General features: G+C 35.5%; 4 protein-coding genes across 7 annotated transcripts; 1 reads left to right on the plus strand and 3 right to left on the minus strand.

The window, feature by feature from the left end:
- Positions 1–119: 119 nt before the first annotated feature.
- LOC8274988 lies at positions 120–1888 on the minus strand. Its single transcript, XM_048379853.1, has 2 exons — positions 1759–1888; positions 120–1289 (listed from the first exon to the last, which is right to left on the minus strand). The coding sequence occupies exons 1-2, from the start codon at positions 1759–1761 to the stop codon at positions 456–458; spliced, it is 837 nt and encodes a 278-aa protein (XP_048235810.1). The 5' UTR covers positions 1762–1888; the 3' UTR covers positions 120–455.
- Positions 1889–1920: 32 nt separating this feature from the next.
- On the minus strand, positions 1921–7694 carry LOC8274989. Of its 2 annotated transcripts, none has more exons than XM_015714987.3 (8): positions 7350–7694; positions 6615–6954; positions 5569–5670; positions 4779–5393; positions 4293–4348; positions 3903–4213; positions 3481–3800; positions 1921–3314 (listed from the first exon to the last, which is right to left on the minus strand). In XM_015714987.3, exons 2-8 carry the CDS (start codon positions 6801–6803, stop codon positions 2055–2057), a joined length of 2853 nt encoding a protein of 950 aa, XP_015570473.1. In that variant the 5' UTR covers positions 6804–6954; positions 7350–7694; the 3' UTR covers positions 1921–2054. The 2 variants fall into 2 exon arrangements, with proteins under 2 accessions (XP_015570473.1, XP_015570472.1); XM_015714986.3 differs by having other exon boundaries at positions 4725–5393; positions 7350–7692.
- Positions 7695–8498: 804 nt separating this feature from the next.
- LOC8274990 (sterol 3-beta-glucosyltransferase UGT80A2) lies at positions 8499–14902 on the plus strand. 2 transcript variants are annotated; one of them, XM_015714990.3, is made up of 15 exons: positions 8499–9087; positions 9631–9803; positions 10333–10575; positions 11202–11313; positions 11384–11554; positions 11967–12030; positions 12244–12301; positions 12411–12588; positions 12753–12883; positions 13513–13615; positions 13703–13779; positions 13974–14021; positions 14106–14255; positions 14345–14411; positions 14622–14752. In XM_015714990.3, exons 1-14 carry the CDS (start codon positions 8979–8981, stop codon positions 14369–14371), a joined length of 1644 nt encoding a protein of 547 aa, XP_015570476.1. In that variant the 5' UTR covers positions 8499–8978; the 3' UTR covers positions 14372–14411; positions 14622–14752. The 2 variants fall into 2 exon arrangements, with proteins under 2 accessions (XP_015570476.1, XP_002512608.1); XM_002512562.4 differs by lacking the exon at positions 14345–14411 and having other exon boundaries at positions 8503–9087; positions 14622–14902.
- Positions 14903–15152: 250 nt separating this feature from the next.
- Positions 15153–20718, minus strand: LOC8274991 (protein LUTEIN DEFICIENT 5, chloroplastic). 2 transcript variants are annotated; one of them, XM_015714988.3, is made up of 16 exons: positions 20399–20710; positions 20147–20309; positions 19824–20040; positions 19642–19713; positions 19443–19553; positions 18671–18862; positions 18382–18543; positions 18011–18106; positions 17842–17943; positions 17482–17514; positions 17286–17366; positions 17104–17186; positions 16260–16391; positions 15967–16027; positions 15754–15819; positions 15153–15571 (listed from the first exon to the last, which is right to left on the minus strand). In XM_015714988.3, exons 1-16 carry the CDS (start codon positions 20526–20528, stop codon positions 15383–15385), a joined length of 1890 nt encoding a protein of 629 aa, XP_015570474.1. In that variant the 5' UTR covers positions 20529–20710; the 3' UTR covers positions 15153–15382. The 2 variants fall into 2 exon arrangements, with proteins under 2 accessions (XP_015570474.1, XP_048235809.1); XM_048379852.1 differs by lacking the exons at positions 15153–15571; positions 15754–15819; positions 15967–16027; positions 16260–16391 and adding an exon at positions 16411–16589 and having other exon boundaries at positions 20399–20718.
- Between the last annotated feature and the right edge of the window lie 1371 nt (positions 20719–22089).

Consider the following 22089-nt stretch of genomic DNA (forward strand, 5'->3'; position numbering starts at 1 on the left):
TGCTACTAAATGTAATTATCATGGATGTGATAATATAAATTTCCAGGTTGCTATTAATTTCAAATGATTTCCTAAGAACAGGAAAATATAAACTAAACCAAATCCTGAGCTGAAAAGGAACATTGTTCATAAAAGCGCCCTTTAAATTCTTTTATCAGATTACAGACCAAATCCAGCAGACAATTCATAAAATGAACCAGGTAATCAACTGTAGCTTATTAAAGACAGACAACAGACTGTTATCCATCAGGATATTAATCTCGAAACATACATCATGTCTCATATGATAAGTACTCCTAAATGATGCTGATTCCGTGGATTGTATCCGAAACATAATAAGCTAGTTCAGTGCATGATCCAAAATAAAATAAAAAGATTCTGAGTCTGAAAGTTACAAGAAGCTATGGAGATTTTATTGGTTGAAATTTTTTAGAACTTTTACTTTCTCATCAACTTCATCTGGAAGATGCAAATGTTACCCTGAAACCATGCGATCTACCTCGGTTGTCCTTCTTCAAGCAAGATTTTAATGACTGCTTCTCCTTCAAAACGTTAGGCTCTAATCCACTATCAACTTTTAGAAATATATCATCAATGGGAACATTGCTTGAAGCAGTATCTAATGAAAATGCAGGCCTTGGCTCGATGAAAGAGGTATCTTGCTGCTCAAATTCTACATGATTTTCGCAATCATGAGCTGTTAGCAAATGATCAATTAGGTATTGAATCTTAAGAGAGTCATCTAAATGTTCAAGCTTGAACCGAGACTTGATTAATGATCCTTGATAATAGGCTGGTTCAGGGCACTTCTTATTTCTAATTAGCCCCTCGGGAAAAATTGCATCATACTGATCAATCTTGCAATCTACTTTAGTTCGTTTCTGCGAAATACCAGAGCTTCGCTCCTCCAGAAATTGATGGAAGTATGTTAGCTCAACAGAAGAGTCGATGGAATCCTGTTCCTGGAACAAATAGTTCTGATAGAGGCATCTGTTTCTTTGCATCAGACTCTGAATAGTATGGAATGGAACAATATAAAAGACACTGCCAGGCTTCAAAACCGACTCGGGCCTGACCACAACCCATGGATACCTGAACACATCTGGACGTGTAACACAGTGTCTGGGATTCTTTTTCATGACCTCATAAGCTGTTATTGGCTTCTGATGAATCTCAATGAAGCCTCCAGGGTGCACCAGCTTGAGGACCCTATAATTCTTGGAATTTTGAGCCATTCTCATTGACATATTATTAGCCTTCCAACAGAGGAGACAGATGAGGGAAAGGATCTGGAAGATATAACAATCACATAACTCCAGAGTACACGTAAATAACATGCAAATTAAGCTGGTGAGAATTCTTATGTCAAGAATCTCATCGAAAACATAGGAATTTTCATTATATAATGCCATGTTATATATTAATTGATAACATCTAAAAACCGGACAAGAAAGTGGGCATCTTATTTGGCAATTTCTGCTATATATATATTCTTTTAAGAATGTTTTGTTAGATATAGGCTCCTCTCCATATATTTCCACTAAATTAAATTTGATACAACGGCAATGTGCTAGAAATCTGGAAACCCATGACAGGACTCTCATTTTCTACGTTTTCATCTTTCCATATTTAGAAGAAAGAGAAAATATACAAGAATCTAAGACTGCTGCTGCTTTATTCTGCTGCTAAGTCAAAACAAAGCATGAAGAACAAGGACTAGACTACTTAAATCTTAAAATTCCAAGGCCAGAAACTCACCATTTTCTTTTCCTTTTCAGATGGTCATTTTTTAAATTGCCAGGTTCTGGATGCAGTTATATCAACAGACTTGTTTGGCGATAACAAAGCCTAGTCGAAAATATTTGCGAGGACTTGATCCTAGTCGTTATATTATATAAGCTTTTGCCACATGAGAACAACTTTACAGAAGCTCATCGATAAATTAATATCACCTCATCGGTTAAATATTACTGCACTACAAAACTATACAGGAGATAATAAACAAATTTTAGAAAGCTTTAGAAAATAGTTTTGCTCACAAAACATCCTGAAAGCTAGGGCCTCGCACTATGATCATCAGATATGGTCTCCTCAGAAGATGCATCACTATCGATAATGATCAAGTTATCTGGTTTATTGACAGGACGCATAGAGACCCTGCTCACTTCAGTTTTTCCATGCCTCACTCCCAAGGAACCATTAGTGCGATGAGCACCATAGGATGGCTTTAGCTCACTGACTCTTACACGACCGAGCTCAGATCCATTAAAGTGTAGCTCACTAGGATCTGGATACGGAACTCGCTTTGTCCCTGAATGAGCAATCGAGGAAAAAGCAGGAGGTAGAGTTGCATCCATTGGCCTCGGAGGAGTGTATACTGCTTCTCTCAACCAGTGGGGCAAATTGCCTTTGGATGCCACAGAAGTGAAAGGGTTGTTAATTACTAAGGGATCGCACCTTGGCAGAGTCCTACACCCCAAATCATATGACCCCTTGGCATATATCTCACCCTGGAAGTCAGAAGACATTGCAGTCCTTCGGTAGGTGGCAGGCCTATGGATCTGTTCTGTATCATTTTCAACACCAGAAAACTTGAAACGCCGCTTTTTTGAGAAACTGCCAGTTCTATGAGCATATACATCTCCTAGTGACAGTCTAGTTTCCTCAACAGTATTTCCTCTCCAGATTCCCACCTTTGGATAAAGGAAGCCACCAGTGTGGTCCAAAGAAATGTCTTGTGTTAATGGAGAATTGAACTGCGAACAATGACCATTCAGCAGTTTAGCTTGCTCCTCCTCCCACTGCTCAGCAAGGTCCCTTGCTGTCCTCCAAGAAGAGAAGTGGAGTCTCGGATCCCTTAGCATGGCATGCCAGTTGTCCCTTCCATGTCTCCTCACACCTATCCAAAGAGAATCCAATTCTTCTTCCAACCATAAGGTAGTATATGACTTAAACTTGTCTTGAAAACAACCTTTTGCATTCAAAGCACTTGCCCGACTTACAATACTATCAAGCATCAGCTTATGTCTCAGCAATGAAGTTGCCTGGTTAGATGACGATTGATGCACAGCATCTTGAAAAAAATCCCTAATTTTACAATCAAAGTTCCACATTGGTGACTTGAGGGAGCACTTTTTTGAACAATTACCCATATCAGACTCTGTTGGCAGGGACAAACCCAAATCTAATAGAGAAGCACAAGAAGTTTTGCTCCCTGAATTAAAGGATTTGCTTTCTTCCAAAACCATGCTTGTAGTAATTCCTGAATTCGTAGTTGCCAGATGGGAACTGCTCCTTATTTCTTCAGAAAATAGCTGGAATATCAGGGGGGAAAAGCATTAAACAGGCAGCTAAACCTTCCAAATAAATTGCTAAATAATAAAATGTGATTCTTGAATAGACCAAGAAACTAAATAGAAACTACAGCAAAGAGAAAACACAACTAGAACTGCCACATGTATATAATGAGGTTCAACTTGCCTGCAGACATTTGTTTCCTGATTCATTGTCCATGTAGGATCTTGGACAAGCTTCACCATTATCTTTTAAGTTGGACCCGGCTTCTTCCACAGAATTTGATGCATCACTAAATGCCTTTGTTGGATGATCTGGTAAGGCTTCCTCATTTCTCTCATTCATGTTTTCTACTAATTCAGGACAGGACTTTTGATCTAAAACAGCAGCACGACTTCTGCTAGTGGAGTCCATGGAGTCTCTGAGAGATTCTGAAGGAGCAAGAACAGGCTCCTTTTGACAGCACAAATCGAAATCGACATTACAGTCCAATGTACCACGTGAGTCTGCAAACAGAGCTAAATGGATAAATTGCTATTGAAATATGAGCACCAAAAGATGAAACTACCAATGCATGGTTTACTTTTTAAAGGATAATTCAAATATACCAGGAGTAGTGGAGAGATCCAAACAGGGCCTTCTCCCTTCTTCGGCATAATTAGGAACTATCGTTGCTTTCTCACAATTTGACAGAGTTTCAAAGTCGTCTTGATAATTAGTGTTTTCCAACTCTGTATCTACAACTATGGCTTCACATAGATCTTTGGCAGCATCATTTATTGAGATTTGTAAACCATTATCTAGAGGAGCTTCTTCAGTGTCCATGGTAACTTTGGATATATGTCCTTGTCCACTAATATGTAAGCCATTCTTGGATGTTCTTTCAGAACCACGAGACAGTTCTCTCTCACATATCAAACTGCTCAAAGAATAATCAACCTGTTACATATTCTCGATTCCAATTTGAGCAATAATTAACAGGTACAATGTTAACTTACGGCTTAGCTTCCAGAGCAGACCCTACATGCATGTCTGCAGAATCAACATCTTTTATCTGTCACAAATCAAGTAAAGGCATGAGTGACTGATATAGTCAGAAACCTTGATCTAGTTTTTGGAATACATTAGCACCTGAAATGGTAAACCTAAGGGAACAACATTACATTCTCCATAGGCAGATCAGAGAACCAAAGCCAACCAAAAGGAATTTGGTGTGCTGTAGTTCAGTGAACTTGGTATCAAACCTAAGGGAACAGCAGCAATAGCAAACTTTTTATACATAAATTTAGACCAGTGATAAGTTACTAAAGACCACAAATGTCCTAATGAAGGCTGACAAGTTATCCTTACTATCAATTACTAGATTTTAAGAGCCAGAACTATTCAAGAAACACAATAAGAATGCTCTTCAATAAAGAAAGAGTATGTACGTTATCTTGATTTTGACGACACATATGCCTCAACCCTGTATCATCCGCACGTACCTCCGCATTTATTGAATTATCTTCCACGCAGACTTTAAGGGACACTGCATCAGCAGCAGCTATACTTGATTTGGTGAAAGATGAGCAAATCTTATCCTCAATAAATGAACTTTTTACATCAGCCCCATTATTGGCTTTTCTCCTTTTACATCTTCGACTAAAAGTAATCAACGGAGTGTTCAACCTGGTTTGCTCAAGAAAATCACCAGGACTTTCCACGGTCTTATCTTTAAAGAGTAAATCAGTCCCTTTCAAGTTCGGTACTCTTGACAAACATGAACCAACATCAGATGCAGAGATGCAGCTTCTTTCAGTAGATGATTTTGAGCTTATAAGATCCAAGCTGTTTCCATTGTTGATCCCTGTTGACCGAGGAATTAATTTGGAAGCTACGCTCAAAACTGAACATGAACCAACTTGAGTGTGATGTAACTTGTTATTAAAGGATGAATCAAGATAAGGAGCTGCCATGGTGTCTTTCCATGAGGTTTTCTCAGCAGGATTTTCCATTGCAGGTGATTTACAAGAACTAGCAGTCATTAGTTTCACATCAGCAGAAGCAACCTGTAGTTTACAACCACATATCACCCTCTCCCTGTTAAGTATATGCTTTGACTACAAGAGCAATCGCGAGAGAGAGAGAGAGAGAGAGAAAGAGAGAGAGAGAAGAAAGGAGAATCAGATAATGGTCAATTAAATAATCCTATTAAGTCATATTGTTGACTGAAAATTGATATCAATAAACTTTTCTCTTATTTTTCTTTTCTCCTCAATAAATAGTTCGGAATACCTTAAGAGACCTCTCGAGACACTGATGATGATATGATTGGTTGCAATCTTTGCACTGCAATAGGTTGCCTCTGACACCACAAGTAACACATCCAGGAAATATCTGCATGAATGTTGATAAACTGTTTGGAGAAATGCCTATAAAATAGTACTTGAGAAAGACAAAGGCACGTATTTACATTTGTCAAAAATAAAAAAATTGACACACATCTTTACAGAAATCAAGAACCTGAAATCTATAAGAATAGTAATATTTAAATGTTGACCAATTATTTCAAGTCCATTTTGACAAGAAACTCAAGAAGCAGTAAAGCCAACAAAATAGGACCTCAGTGAAAGACCAACTCAAGTTTTTTATTTTTTATTTTTTGTGTGTATAGATAAATATAATTTATTAACAATAACAAGAAAAAGCAACGAGACAATGAAAAACTTTATTTTTTTAAGTTTGAAAGTTGCTTGCTTCATTTGATTGGTAGCATTCTAATATCAAAATCACCAACTAAATAGTAGAAAGAGTGTCATTCACATAGATGTTGTGTGAGCATGAATAGTCTTTCAAAGACACTACAGACCTTTTATCCTGTCTCTATTCTATGTCTGGCTAATGTAATTCTCCTTAAATACGTTAATCGGATCCAATCATGTTATAAGCTCTATATTGACACCCTTATGTAAGTCCAGAATTTTATTTTCTTGGTTTTAAGTAAAAGTAGAGATTACCCAACTCCTTTTACTTTCACACACCTAATATAACTGCTCATTTCTTTCCACCTTTACACAAAAAAGCAACCAAGAATAGACAGAAAGCATGTCATTTAAAATGCTACATGGTAACTGTACTAGGTGAAGAATACTATGGTAAAAAAAAAAAAAGATACTAGGTGAAGAATACAGTTAGCTTACATAGGTAAAGAATGTAATCAATAAAATAACATCTTTTGAAAATGCAATAGAAGCAAAACATCTTACAATCTGCAATCCTTTACCACCAAACAATATCATATTGACTGATTATAAGCAACTTTCAAAGTTTAATAAACTCACTGATGCATTTGTTTGCTGATATTCTGATACATAAGGGTCGCTCTGTGCGTCATTATTGTCTGGTGCAGTCATAGAAGTGTCACTTTGTCCTTCAAAAAGTGAACCATGGCATGCATTTTTATGGGTAATGCCAGTCCTTATTGATGGAAGCTTTCTCTTGTAAGTCAGATAAACCTTGCTACTAGGCATTGAAGTTTTTCAAATAGGTTCAAAACTTGTAGCAAATTAGCAATAGTGAAGATTAGTCTTGTGACACTGGAAACTTGAGAGAAATTCACTACTCCTGCGAACGAATCAACTAAGCTCCCACTGTGTAGTTACACCAGCATTATACAATCACCTGTAAAGATTCAAACTTTAACCTATGAATATAATTTTCCTGGCAATTAAAAATACCCTTAATAAAAATAACAAGTAAGACAGCAAGAAAGCTAGAAATGCTACCATAAATTTATTTTTCCATAAAATTTCAATTAAGGTCATATACATATATATATTTTCAAAAAAGAAAAAACAAAACTTTAATAATTTTTCTTCTACGTTTTTCTCTTCTCTCGTTTCCCAGCAAGCAAATTGACTGGCAGTTTTTTTTTTCTCAAGCATCAAACAGTAAAGCTACTAACAAAAATTAAAGAAAAATACAGAACGAAAGCAACAGACATTCACTCAAGTACATACAAATATCCAAGAAACACTATAGTGAATGTTAAAGAAAGAAATGGAGAATGATCGAACCTGAAAACGCAGGTGAGAGTGCAACAAAGAAGCGGTTGCCGCAAGTGAAATAGGAAAATGCAAAGGTTGCTTGGCTCAGTCTTCAACAAGAAAAAGCAACAAAAAAGAAAAAGAAGAGACTTCGAAAAACAAACTTCTATCTTCTGTCACTCTGTTATCTGTTCAGTTCTTGAGACAGTAATGGGAAAATAAATAAATAATACTGAAAAGAAAAACAATTCAACAACAACAACAACAAAAAAAATAAAATAAAGAAAGAGTGAGCTTTTCTTTTTGCCAGTTTCTGTTATCACTAAAGAGAGAGATGCATTTAATTTGTCAGGCAGCGACCTGAAACGAAACGTTTCTTTCCCTATTGTTTTACTTACAAATTTTTGTCCGTCATTATCTATCAAAAGATTACAAATACACTTCCTGGCCCACCCACCTCCTCCCTACAAATTTCTTTTTTCTTTCTCGGCTTCTCTCTAATTCTCGCACGTGTAAACCTTAGCACGTGAGAGACATGTTGGGTGTGTCGCACGCACGCTAGAGAAGTGCGCGTGAATGAGAAAAAACATGCTTTTGTAGTCTGGTGTGGGTCCCGGTAGATAAGTAGTGAAGCTGCACGTGGCCGTGGGGTCGTACCACTTCTTACAGTAACAACAGGGAGCACGTGTGTTTGTGTAATGTGTTGGTCAATTCAGGGTCAAGCCCGTGACTTTGATGCATTATTATTCATATTAGTGGGCCTTCTGGGCTTTGATTTCCACTTCTTAGCTTCTTCTTATTGGATTGGCTTTAAGCCCAACCCAGCCAGTTGTAACATTTTTTGTTTTAAGTTTTATTTTTCATTGACAAGATTTTCATCCATTTTCAAACAATTCCTGTTTCTTTTACCTAATATCTTTCCTCCTTTAATTGTTTCCTTTCATTCAAACATAGCGTGGAAAACCCTTTATAAAATAAAACTATCTTAATAAATATTTAATATATAAAAATTAAATGATTTTATTTAAATACAATAGATTTTGAAACTGCCTTTTACAAGAAACCGAATTTTATAGATTTAAAAAGACTTTAAGAAAAAATAAAGTTCATTTGAAAGTTAGGCCAATTGGCCTTAGAATCTTTGGACGGAATAAGGGTGCAACTGCAAAATCAATGACAGGTCAAAAACAAAGATGTGTCTATCGGACAGCGGTCCGAAGCAAGGAAAGGCAACAATCAGACAGTCCAAAAGATGTTCAAGTCCTAGAACCCCTCCGACTTCCACGTGTCCTCTTTATATATATATATATGGAAAGAGAGGGAGAGAGAAGGAGAGTGTTCATGCTTGTCCTAATCTTGGATTCTGGTGTGGTGTTGGGTCGCCCACCGATTGTTCCATTTCAGCTTCTTTTCGTTGATTTTGCAATTCAAAAACTAAAACCGGCATTAAAACAGACAGAAACAGATAGAGAGATACCTTTCCCATTGCTTTTCTTTCTTTTTTTTTTTTTTTTTACCCACATCCACACGCTAAGATACGATATTCTTCTTCTTCTTCCTTTACAATTTTGTTTTTGACTTGAAATTCATTGCTTTGTTTGTTAATATTCGCTTCCACTCTCCAATCTCTCTCCTCTCTATCTCTAATATACAAGTAAAATGGCAGAATCACCAGTTAACCATCATAATCCACAGAGTTCATCAGGTGATTCTGTTGATTTGGATGTTGAAATCGTCGCTGGAAATGACATTGCTTCCAATTCTTCTGGTTTGTCTTCTTTCACTTTACATTTAATATTTCTATAACCATTTTCACATTTGCCTCTGGGATTTCTGGGCCCACTTATGGTTACAAGTGGGCCCCCCCCTCCGCGGCCGGGCTATCTGACTGTTGCCGAATGGTATAAAAGTTCATGTCTTTTACCATTACTAACGACCCATTGGCATTGGCAATATAAAAGTACAAGCTTTGTTCTGTAACTTGCTAGCATATACGTGATTTTCCTGTATTAGCTCATTCTAATTACATAATGTCTTTTTTTATTGTTGAATTTACGGTTTTTCAACTAAAACAAACAAAAAGATTCATACTTTTCCTAGTCATACCTGTAAGTTATGACTGCTTAGCTAGCAGATTTTAATCTTGGTGGTTAATTTTGATACGTCGATGATGATTTTTATGTACAATTAATTGATTTATATAATTGTCCTAGTCTGATATTAATTCTGTTCACCTTGAATATTTCTTTTTCTTTTTGGCATGTTAGTTTCTCTGTTTTTATCAATGACCATGAGGTATTATTTTGTTCAGGGTTTACTGGGAGTAGTTCGTCCAAACATAGCATGTCTATTGAATCGTCAGCTACTTCCAAGTCAGATTCAGGTTCCAGTCAACCAAGAAAATTTGAAAAACATGGAGAGAGTTATAAACTCCGCATATTGGCAACTAAATTATTTGATGATAGAGTTCCTTTCAGAAAGAAGGTTTGTTTGTTTCCTTAGTATTCTTTTGCTTATATAATTCACCGAGTGGAATGAGGATGTAAAACCTGCTTTTTTCTTATAATGTCACTTTAAATGTTTGTGTGAAGTTTTGACATAATCCAAAGTCAATCATTGTCGTGTAAGCTACTTTTTCTAAATTAAATAAATTAGATGTTACTTCATGGATAAGGGGTCCGGTCTGGATTTTGTCTTCGTATCTGACTTCTGAGTTGGAGTATTAAGCTCACAGATCTGTAATGGTAAAGTTTCATGGCATTAGTTAGTGGCATAGTAAAGTTGTTCTTATTGTCTTTTACTCACTTTAATATATCTAAAGCAATAGGGTGGAAGCAGTTATTGTCACTTGAGATTTGTTTTTTAGAGTTTGGTTATTGGAATATTGACTTTTCATTTTTGTTAAATTTCTTTATGACATGTTTATGCTATCTTATGAAAGTTTTACTTAATCATATCTCTTGACTCTTTTCTCTTCCTTTTCTTTCCCTTCTTTTATCAATAATCCTTTTAGCTCAAATTGTTTCATCGATTTGCAAACCTTAAAGATGATGGAACTATTCAATTAGAAGTGCCTGAAGATATCAAACCACAGAGCTTGGACATTATACCAGGTGCTGTTCATACGGAATGTATTGATGAGGAACCTTTTGACACAGCTGAGCTTCGAGATATACCTCCTTTGCAAATAGTAATTCTTATTGTTGGAACACGGGGAGATGTACAACCATTCATTGCCATTGGAAAACGGTTACAGGTTATATTCATTCATCTTTGTGTCTTCTAGTCACCCAGGAAAACTTTGTTATCCATTTTATTCCAATTTCATGAAAAAGAAGAAAGGGTACCATGTTGACTTCATTTATTTACATGTGATGGCTCAAATCTATTACCATCTCAGGATCATATATACTACTGCTAAGATTGTATGCCTGGCTGAGGCATTATTCTGAAACTACAAATGTTACTTTCAAAGAGGAAAGTTAGCCTAAGAGATGCATGCATCTCTTCATTTTCTGCACAAATATCTTCCTCTTTTACTCTTTATACTTGTCCTCCTCCTACAATTCCTTGGTATCAGAGCTTATTTGTTCATCTAGGTATGGATTTTATTGCTTGTTTCTCCTGCAATGTGAGAGTTTTATATCAAATAGATGTTCTAAGAGTTTTTAAGCATTATAGGTAAATAAAGTCATTGCTGCATTACCAATGATGCAAAAGACTATTTAGACTCTCTGACAAAAATTAAACTTCTTTTTTGGAAGTAACTTGTATGATTTGTTACTCATTTGAATTGGTTACTTTATAGTTTGTCTTATTTGAGAAGATGTTTCCAAGACGATTGAGCAGTTTGAGTTGATGATAAGAAACACTTATTTGCAGGAAGATGGTCACAGGGTTAGATTAGCAACTCACTCAAATTTTAAGGATTTTGTACTCACTGCTGGACTGGAGTTTTTCCCCCTTGGTGGAGATCCAAAAGTTCTTGCTGGCTGTAAGTTAGCATATTTTCATTTTAAAGTGCTTTCTTATACCCACCATTTAAACCATTTTGTTTTCTGCAGACATGGTCAAGAATAAAGGTTTCTTGCCTTCTGTGCCTTCTGAAATACCTACTCAGAGGCAGCAAATAAGGGATATTGTATTCTCTTTACTTCCTGCATGCAAGGATCCAGATCCTGATACAAATGTTCCTTTTAAAGTAGATGCAATAATTGCCAATCCCCCAGCATATGGTTGGATCTCATCACCTTTTACCTTTTCTGTCTGTAGGATATTCAGCATCTTTAGGTGCTTTAATTGGATGTACTTGTTATAACTGTGGGTTTTCATCAAAAGCTGTTGAGAATCGTATTTCACCTCAAAGACTTGCATGTCTATATTACTTGGGAGTCTTTTTATTGGCTGCTTGCTGGAAGATTAAAGGATAGAATACCTTGGAGCAGTGCTGAGAATTCTATGGGATGTATTCTTATTAGAATCAGTTGATAATAGAAAAATATAGGGAATTAAATCATACTGGAATCAGATGTCAGAGGCTTCAATATGCTATTTTCACCATTATCCCATTATGATTTACTGATTCTGATAAGTGATCCTTTTCCAGGTTCTTTTTATCAAATTCTAACAAAGAGAATAATTATGCAGGACACACACATGTTGCTGAGGCATTAAAAGTACCGATTCATATATTTTTCACGATGCCTTGGACGTAAGTCTTTCTCTGTTTGAGATATTTTTAAAGCTAAATAAATGCTTTTGTTCGAAAGATTTCGATTTACTAGTGCATCAGTATTTTCTTATCATGTCATTAGACATATCTTTATGAAATAAAATTAATTTCAGGTTTATTTTATTCCTGAATATGGACCACATGTTCCTTAATTTAATTTAAACTGCATGTTTATATTTTCTCCTGTTGTAGGCCTACTAGTGAATTTCCACACCCTCTATCTCGTGTTAAGCAACCAATTGCTTATAAAGTGAGAATTTATTTCTTTCTTGTATTCTCATTGGTTTTGGCTCATATCAATGTGAAGCAATTTATATTTGGTCATATTAAATTACAATGAACCTGAACCTCTTTTGCAGCTGTCATATCAAATTGTTGATTCAATGATTTGGCTTGGAATTCGAGACATTGTTAATGAGTTTAGAAAGAAGAAGCTGCAGCTAAGACCTGTCACTTATTTAAGTGGGAACTATAGCTCTCCTCCTGATCTGCCTTATGGATATATATGGAGTCCTCACCTTGTTCCCAAACCAAAAGGTGGTGTATTTGTACTAATAAGATGTCATTTTCCTACCCTAGCGATTGGTTTGACCATTAAGAGCTCTCTTTTAAAGGATTGAACATAATTTCTGTTTTTGTCTTTTCTTTTATTTTGTTAGTTTTTGACTTCTTGGATATTTTTTTCTTCACTTATTGCACAGATTGGGGACCAAAGATTGATGTTGTTGGATTTTGCTTCCTCAACCTCGCATCAAATTATGAACCTCCAGATTTGCTTGTGAAATGGCTAGAAGGTGGTGATCCACCTATTTATATTGGTTTTGGTAGCCTTGTGAGTTCCTTTCCCAGTTATGTGAACTAGAATATATATCTTATTCTGCTTCAAAATAATTAGTGAGACATTATGCTGTCAGTGGAATGTTTGTTATAATCCTTTTAATTGAAAATTATGTCCATTAATTGGATAACATAAATTTCCTCTCATAATTTACTTTATATAAATTACTTAGTAAGTGGCATAATAACGTTAAATTTTTAGTTATGAGCATGCTATTGTTACTCCATTTCTTATTGTTATGGTAAAACCATTGCCTCAAGTGAGCTGCAAGTAACATTTCTTACAAGATTGGCATTTTCTTGTTAGTGTTTTTTCTGCATATGTAGCCAAATTATGTCATGTTGTAACTTTGATGATACTATTAGAATTGAATGATCAGTCCCTTAACTTTCTGCTTCACATCTTTATTGAATCTAATTAGCCAATATCTGGGCTCAGATCTTACTAAATGCTGAACTAAGCATCATAACGAACTTGGCTACACATCATGCATCAAATGATACTGTTTGGAAAAAGAGTTAGAATGAAACAATGAAATTTTATTTCCACAATATTTTTTGGATTTCCAGGTAAAGGGCAAAATAAAATTAGCTTACTTTTATTTGATTCCTGATTTGCAACAGCCCCTTCAAGAACCAGAGAAGATGACTCAGATTATAGTTAGAGCTTTGGAAATAACCGGTCAAAGAGGCATCATTAACAAGGGATGGGGTGGTCTTGGGGACTGTAAGTCTTAATTGCTGACCTAATGACACTCAATAGAGGCTAGAGGTCTGAAAATATGTGCTTTATGCTTAGTTATCTTCTTTTCAGTGGCAGAACCAAAGGATTTTGTGTACATACTGGACAACTGTCCTCATGACTGGTTGTTCTCAAGATGCAAGGCTGTGGTAAAACTTTTTTCTTTCTTTATTTCTGTTCATTAATTTTAATGCAGCTTGAAATATTATAGCTTAATCATTGTAGCTGATGGTGTCCAATTGTTGAATTTCATACCAAAGTAGTTCAATGACTCTTATATTGTGGGGTTTTCCCTCATCTCAAACTTTTAGATTATATTCACCTAGGCCTCATTTCTTTTCAGGTGCATCACGGGGGTGCTGGAACAACTGCTGCTGGTCTTAAAGCTGCGGTAAATTGATGTGCTTTTCTTGATGACTGATGTTTCTATGATTATAACTATGATTTGTAGTCAGCAATCTACTTTCTGCAACAGTGTCCAACAACCATTATACCTTTCTTTGGAGACCAGCCTTTCTGGGGTGAGCAAGTTCATGCAAGAGGACTAGGTCCTGCACCTATCCCAGTTGAGGAGTTTTCACTTGATAAGTTGGTTGGTGCCATACGCTTCATGCTAGATCCCAAGGTAGTCATGAGTTTCATGTCAAATTAGCTTTCTTATTCAAGTTTATAGTGCATTATGTTTCTGTTGTTCATTGGATGTGTTGAATCAAGGTTAAGAGTTACGAAACCCAGGGATAGTCTCAACATACAAAGTCCTAGTATCATTGCAATGAAAAATGCAAGTACCTCTTGAACTTTGTCTTCTTTTTATTGTAACATATATAACCTTGCTGCAAAGTTATGGCAAAAACCCCAATGAGATTATCCACTTTAACAAAATTAATTGAGATGCTGGGCAACAAAAGCAATTTTATTACCTGGTGATCACTAGTTCATATGTGCCTTATTTTCCGTCAAATCTAAAAATGATGTGCTTACCTACATGCAGGTGAAAGAACTTGCTGTTGAATTGTCCAAGGCCATGGAGGAGGAGGATGGGGTAAAAGGTGCAGTAAATGCTTTTTATAAACATTTTCCTGGCAAAAGGTTGGAATCTGAACCTTGGTCACCACCTGCACATTCAAAGTTTCCTTCACTACGAGGATGCTTTGGTTGCCGCAGATGATTTTGATTTTCCATATTATGAAACACTATAAGTTTTATCTGATATGTTGGTTTTGCCGTGTTATGTTATTAATATGATGTTTGGCTTTTTATACAGTTTTTTCAGATTGTTTTTCTGCTTTTAAGTTGAATAGACTTACTTTTTCTTGAAAAATTAAAAGATAGAAAAAAAAAGAAGCATTATTTTTACTTCTAATTTTCTTTTTGGTTGATAAAAAGAAGCAATTTTCAACTTCAATGCAAAGAAATGTTTATGCTGATCCATGCCTGCATAGATGAGCTTGCAACTGCTAAGATGAGAATGTGGACAAAAGCAAGAGCTGCAATACTAACCAACGGGTGCAAAAGCAAGAGCTGCAAAAATTGTCTTATAATAACCAACTTCAAGATTTCAACAGTTTCTTACATTATAAGTGCAAAGGGGTATATATATATCTCTCTGAGGAGGGTACATTGCTTTGCTACCAACTTTAAAAACTTGGAAAATGAAGACATTTCGACCTCTTCCAGATTGGTTTTTTGCTTTTTTCTTTCCTTCTACTCCCTATTAATTGAATCACAGCAAAGGTATGGGCTTATATCAAATCAGGAATGGGCAGGAGAAACTTCACCTTTCTGACCGAGCTGAGATTCCCCGCTGGGAACACTTCCAGGTGCATCCCCTTTCATTGCTGGCATATCCAGCATTGGCATTATGGGAGGTTGTATTCTTCGTGTTACTGTCATCGTCAATCCTTCTGTTGTGTGGATTGTCGCTCCTGTTGTCATTTTAACCTGCATGCGTATTAAATCTTTTAGATGGGTCCATATCAGCTTTTTCTATTGATGACATTGTATCATTGTTTAAATTTTACACCTAAAATCTATCTTCGATCATTTAAAGATGATACCACATAATCAAGCTGATTATGCATGTTTAGAACTAATCGATACGCATATAATATCAACCAACTTACAGGAGGGGCTCCAAGGGCTAGCTGAAAATTGAATCTTCGAACTAGCATGGCTGTTGCCACAACAGTCTGTAAATCAGAACTATGGCAGGTTAGCTGTTGTATCACAGATTTAAATGCTCAGCAAGCATCATGCTGGCCAAATTATGACAGTGAGTTCGCCACCAGTAAGCTCAGTTGTTAACTGAAGCTTGTGGCCTTCCGACCATAAATTACCTCAAATGAAGCAAACATGTCCCCAACACATTTCCTTGGTCCTCCACCAAAGGGCAAGTAACTGAACCAAGGAATATTTCTGTTACTGGTTTGTACGAATATAGTATGACATGTGCCATTGATTTTATTTTTTTTTAACAAAAATTGGTAGTAAGAACAAGAACAGAAAAGCTATCTGTAATTGAGAACCGAGGTCATGGAAACTGATGTGGAAATACACTAAAGAAGAATAGGGAAGCCTTAATTGGCACAAGAAGTATAACTATACGTATATAAAGGCCATTTTGACATACCAGAAATTTTGGTTTGTCTCATTTGGATTTGGCCCATCTAAAGGCCATCTTTCAGGGTTAAACTTTTCTGCATCATCCCATAAATGTGGACTGCGATGCAGGTTCCAAACAGATATAAATATATCTTCTCCCCTACATATGTATGAGTAACAGGGTTAATATTTTCATTAATCCATAACATAAATATATAATGAATAACAAGATAGAAGCAAAAATATCAAACAGAGAATCTACCAAATACACAGAAAGAAATTCTGTACATAGCTTTTCTGAAAAGGTGATATGATAATCTGATGAGAACAGAATAAGGCGATGCTATGATATGATAATCTGATGAGAACAGAATAAGGCGATGCTATGAGATGATAAAAATGCAATACTGATGCTAAAATTAAAAATGCTTACAGCTAATACATTCACATAATCAGAAGTGAATCAAATCCTAGAAATTGTAAGTAATGGTGAAATCCTCAACCGAATAAAGAGATAATGAAAGGTGACTTGTGATTTCTGCAACGAAGAACAAACAGGATCACTAGCTAATGGTCAACATGTTCCCAACTCCTATGCAGGTTGAAGTGTATCCACTGTAAGATTTAATGCAACTTTACAATTTCATTAACACTTCCTTTGTATCTTTGGACATTAAACTTGATTGTGGGATTTACATAGTTAAATTCTAAATTCGAAGTTTGCTTGAGTTTTCTCTTTTATACCAGAGTCAACTTGTCTCCTTTAAACAATCAAAATAAAATAAAAGACGATTAAGAAAATAAAATTGATAATGAAGAATGTAGACTAACTTTATGTGAAACAGTAGTGGTATCAAAATTATTAGGGTGACCTTTTTATGGGGTACTTCCCAAGCATGTCATCCTGAAGAGAACGCCGAATCAATACAGGCGGTTGTGGATAGAGCCTCAAAGACTGCAAAGAGATTGCAAATAAATACATTACCAGACATGATCTGTTAATATAAAAAATTTATTCAAAAATATTTTCAAAAGGAAAATTTCAGGTTCTTACTTCATTGATTACTCGAGTTGTGTACTTGAGTTTCTTCACGTCCTCTATAGTTGGAAATCGATCTCCTAGAATTGTATCAACCTAAGAGAAGAACATGATTAGAAAGAGGAAAAGTTAAATAAGAATGAAATGGTCGTAAAACCTAAAAAATGGTCCAACATCTTGTGCCGTATGTATGCTCAAAACCTTAAGTTACCTCGTTTTGGAGCTTGGACAAGACACTTGGCTCCTGTGGCCATCAAAAAGGAAAAAAATTTAAAACATTTACTAAGTAGCCTCTATTTCATTATGACCTGCAGAAATATGCATAATAGTATGCACATTTGAAGTTAGAATATTGTAATGGTGATTTTGAGATAATGTGCAAACATATAAAGTGTAAAATACAGTTCATTTACAAAAAATGGTAAAGAAAATGGGCAACATTAGGAATGTGGAAATAGCATAGTTTATATTCACTATCAGGAGGAATGACGAATGACAATGAAGAATTTCTAAATTGGATAAAAATTCTGTAAAATGGCCCCTATGTTGCTGCATGTTGACCCTCCGTTACCTTGGATAAAAGATAAAATGTCCATGTTAAAACTGCAGCTGACGTTTCATGTCCAGCTATAAGCATTGTCATCAAGTCATCACGAAGTTGCTTGCTAGAAACCTGCAAATGTTTGTAAGAAATGCTTTTATTTGAACTATCAGCATGTACTTTGCAATTAAATACGTACATCGTCCCCTGATGCCAACAGGAAGTGGAGAATACTAGGATCTTGTTCATTCATATACTCATCATGAAACTGTAACTCTTCTTCATCTACCATCCTCTGCAATGGAAATGCACAAGAAAAATATTTCAAGTCCATTGAAGTTAGCAATTATAAGAACTGACTAAACTTCCATTCTCGATCATCGAATTTTACTCTGCTGTTCTTTTTTCCTCCTTAGATACCATTTTGATGCAAACCCCCTCTAAAAAAAAAATAAAAAAATAAAAAAGCAAAAAATAAAAAGGGTGGGAATATTTTCGTCTATTTTGTGTTGCCTTGGCGGCATGGCCGAGTGGTAAGGCAGGGGACTCTTTGTTTACTGACAACTTTACCTTGCATAATGCAATAAGGTCATCAAGTATATCATTGATCAACTTGAGGGCTGCCGAGACTTTCCTTTGCCGTGGTGAGATGTCTTTCCAAATTGGAATCTCCCAGACTGGAATTGGTGCAACACTTCGATCTTCTGCTTCTCTCAAAACTGTGTAAACAGCCTGCTCTAGCCAAAATATATACACAGGAACATGCGACACAATATAAGAAGCAGCTCCACAGAAAATTGATGTAGTGAAACAAAAAGGTTAATTAGGTTAGAAAGTTGGATAGATTGAAATAAAGTACCTCAACTATTCCAGTATCATTTGCAAGTGAATCAAACTCGTAATTAAATACTGCCTTCCCTATGATATCTAATGTCAACCGGGAGAAAAGTGATTCCATCTCTACATCTTCCCCATCAGATGCAGCTGCATCAAGCTTCTTGCAAAGCCTATCTGTTGCCTGTCCGAACAAGCCAATCATGGCTGCTACATACTACAAATGAAAGAAAGAATAAATCAGTGAAGCAAGTATGCCAATTTAAAAGGTGGTTCAAAAGGATCTTTTGACACTCACACCAGTATGCTTCGGGCATCATAGTGGTTTATATTGAAATTACAAAGGTCCAGGAATCCAGAAAGTTATATACCTAACAAAGGCATTGCTAAAGGATTTTCTTCTTCAATTTTACCTCCCACGTTTTGTCACTAGGTATACACATCAAGCCAGCAGCTAAATATTTGACTTTTCTTAAAATTTGTAGAAATTTCTTTTTTGTTTATATCTAGTAATAGTTCTGATATATTGTAAGACATATACTTCTTCAAGTTATCTTTCTCTTTACAACTTTAGTGTTATTGTTAGAAATAAAGAAACTAAAACACCAGAGCACAAGCATCCACTAGGGAAGATTAAGAAGAAAAAAAGAAGAAAGAACTTTCCACAATTCTGCTGCTATATAAGATGAAGATACATACAAATTAGCATATGTTAGATGATCTGAAGTCTTTCAGCCACATGAAGTGAATAGAAAACACCATGGGCACTAGATAAAAGGGAAACTCAGTAATGAAACCTTCTGATGGAAAGCTGGGACTATAGCACGTCGTCTGACACGCCATATTTCTCCATCAGCTGGGATGAGTCCTTTCCCCATGACAAAATCTAGAATTTCAGCCAAGATACCCTGCAGGTTGAGTAAAATGGGACTTTTAAGGGGAAATGTTTTACCAAAACAAAAAGCCATGCATAAATTGGACCTTTTCCTTGTTTACCTTTGAATAAGCCTTTGAATTGTCTCTAAGTATATGTTTCGCAATAGAAGGATCAGAAACAATCAGAAAGGACTGTAAACAAAAACAAAGAAATGATTGATCAGAAACCCACACCTGAACGACATATCTAATTTTCAGTGAGATAGAACTGAAGATTTACATTTAAACAGAAAGAAGCAAACCTTAGGTCCAAAAGTTAATCTAAAAATTCCACCATAAGTGAGGTAAAGCTCATACAAGGGTATGAAGAAAGCCTCACTTCTAATGGCACTAATTGCTCCTTTTGCCTCTGGAATCTTAGGATAACCTTCACCAGCATCGACCCATTTGAATAGGAATTCCAAAGTTTCATTTGGAACCCCCAGTTTTGACAAACCATTCCTCAATATAGATGGAAAGCTAATTGCATAAAACGAACAAAATAATTAATAATAATATCCACCAAGCCAAAACATAACTTTAAGAGCTGGAATTGCCATAAAAAGAAAAGGCAGCATACACATACCCAGATTGCTGTACAGTGAACTCTCCAGAAGCAATCTTAGCAGACAATTCAGCTCGTCGTTTCTCTTCAAGAATCCTCTCTACACTCTTGACTGGATCTTCCTCTGACTCAGGCTCTCTTCCCTTTGAGGAAGCACATGAAATAACAGCAAATTTACGCTTCCCTGAAAAGTAGTAAAAATAGAAGTAGAAAATATAAAAGTTACAAACTTTCCATAGATTTAAAGTAATCAACAAACATTACCCAACACACCATTTTGGGTAGGAGGGAATGAAGATAGGTTGATGGGTTTAACTCTTCTAACTTGAAACTTAGTTTGCAAACAATGGTGCTTAGCAGAGATGGATGATGGGACTTGAAGGAGAGCAAAATTGGCAGCCATTTAGCTGCTGCCCTTCTGAGTTAAGAGATTGAAGAGCTGATAAATTAAATGCTAAACTGAAACTATTGCTAATCAACAGTAAAAAGAAAGGGATGGTATTGAATTATGATGATGGGGTCTATCAGTTTATGTGTCTGTTTTAGCTACAGACATTTATGATAATGCAGGCTCCAACCATTTTGGCATTCTCTAAAGTCTAAAAAGCTAAAAAACAGATTTTGGAATCTTTTCTAGTTCTCATCTCTTAATTCTTTAATGTGTTAGCTTCCAACTGTCCTAAGATACCAGCAAGTCAGTTTTGTTTCTTCTAGTTCTATAATTTAAAATTATATTTGTACATTGAAATCTTAAAAAAAAAAAAAAGGAATTTATTTTCAATCACAATAGTCTCATTCAACAATGCTTATAACAACTGATCACATTTGTAATGAAATTCTAAAGCTTAAGGACTTTTTCTGATATAGATTTTTTTTCATATCAAAGTGGGTATAGGTGAAATCTGATATCCAATATCACATAATCAACTAAAAGTAAATATTATATTTTTCAGTGATTACATAAAACAGAAAATGGGTTAGACTAGCTTTGGTTTTCAGCAAAATCATCTCACATAATTAAGAAAATTACATTGTTTTTGGGTGTAAAGTTCATAATCATTGTTTGTTTGATTGATAGCTTATTGCTGTTTATTCATTAAATTTTTTTATGTTTGATTGATTTCTATATTTTTTATGCTATCATATGATGTGCCATTAGTTAATATGCTCCATTAGTTTTGACTTGACTTGACTTGACTGAGTTGTCAAACTTGTGAGTTTTGCAATCCAGTCATGTTTCCACAAAATGTTAGTGTGAAGATATGTTCAATACAGAGGTGGGATGTTCATTTAGATTTCTCTTTATTTACTGTTGCTTTTTTACTTTTGTTTTGATTTTAGTTCCTGTATTTGAGATTCACATTTGAAATACAAATTGAGAAAAATTATGTAATGGAGTTCCCAAAGTTATGTAAGTAAAAGAACTTATAAGATGGAGACCTATAAGATAAGACAAACTACACATAAAAGATACTGTTACTGACAATAATAATAATGTTCTCTTATTGGCTTGATCATATCATAGACCAATACCAATGCAATATATATATAGATAAAGAAAAAGGCCAGGTCCATCTGGGTCCAAGACCACCAGTCCGATTCTAGACCCAGCAAAAGATCAAGAATCTGATGCTGACTTCACTATCTCTTCCCCAATCTTTAATGGGCTTGTATATTACTTAATTTTTACTATTTTATTTTGCAGTAGTCTCTTCACACTTCACTCTTCACCAGTTCTTATGGAGAAAGCCAGTTCTTGCATGGCTTCTGCGCAGCATCAGCCAACTATTCCTCCATGATCTACAGGAAGCATCCTACCAATGCAAGCCTGAGATCTTGGTAAAAATATTCTAAACTATAAGATCGAGCTGAAATAAAAAGAACAAGTTTATTACAGTACACGACGCAGATATAATTTAACCTGCAAATGTCGATCTTGGATAAATAATAATATAAAAGAAAGG

Source organism: Ricinus communis, chromosome 10, assembly GCF_019578655.1.
Source record: "Ricinus communis isolate WT05 ecotype wild-type chromosome 10, ASM1957865v1, whole genome shotgun sequence".
In the NCBI taxonomy this organism is placed as follows: Eukaryota; Viridiplantae; Streptophyta; class Magnoliopsida; order Malpighiales; family Euphorbiaceae; genus Ricinus; species Ricinus communis.

Coding starts and splice junctions, on each gene's coding strand:
- LOC8274989 (XM_015714986.3), bottom strand. CDS start 6,803: ATGCCTAGTAGCAAGGTTTATCTGACTTACAAGAGAAAGCTTCCATCA. Junction 5,671..6,614: donor ATCAGCAAACAAATGCATCA/GTGAGTTTATTA, acceptor ACATTCATGCAG/ATATTTCCTGGATGTGTTAC. Junction 3,801..3,902: donor GGATCTCTCCACTACTCCTG/GTATATTTGAAT, acceptor CTCTGTTTGCAG/ACTCACGTGGTACATTGGAC.
- LOC8274990 (XM_002512562.4), top strand. CDS start 8,979: ATGGCAGAATCACCAGTTAACCATCATAATCCACAGAGTTCATCAGGT. Junction 12,884..13,512: donor ATATTGGTTTTGGTAGCCTT/GTGAGTTCCTTT, acceptor GATTTGCAACAG/CCCCTTCAAGAACCAGAGAA. Junction 13,780..13,973: donor TCTCAAGATGCAAGGCTGTG/GTAAAACTTTTT, acceptor ATTTCTTTTCAG/GTGCATCACGGGGGTGCTGG.
- LOC8274991 (XM_015714988.3), bottom strand. CDS start 20,528: ATGGCTGCCAATTTTGCTCTCCTTCAAGTCCCATCATCCATCTCTGCT. Junction 18,107..18,381: donor ACCTTATTGCATTATGCAAG/GTAAAGTTGTCA, acceptor TTTCCATTGCAG/AGGATGGTAGATGAAGAAGA. Junction 15,820..15,966: donor ACATGTTTGCTTCATTTGAG/GTAATTTATGGT, acceptor TCTGATTTACAG/ACTGTTGTGGCAACAGCCAT.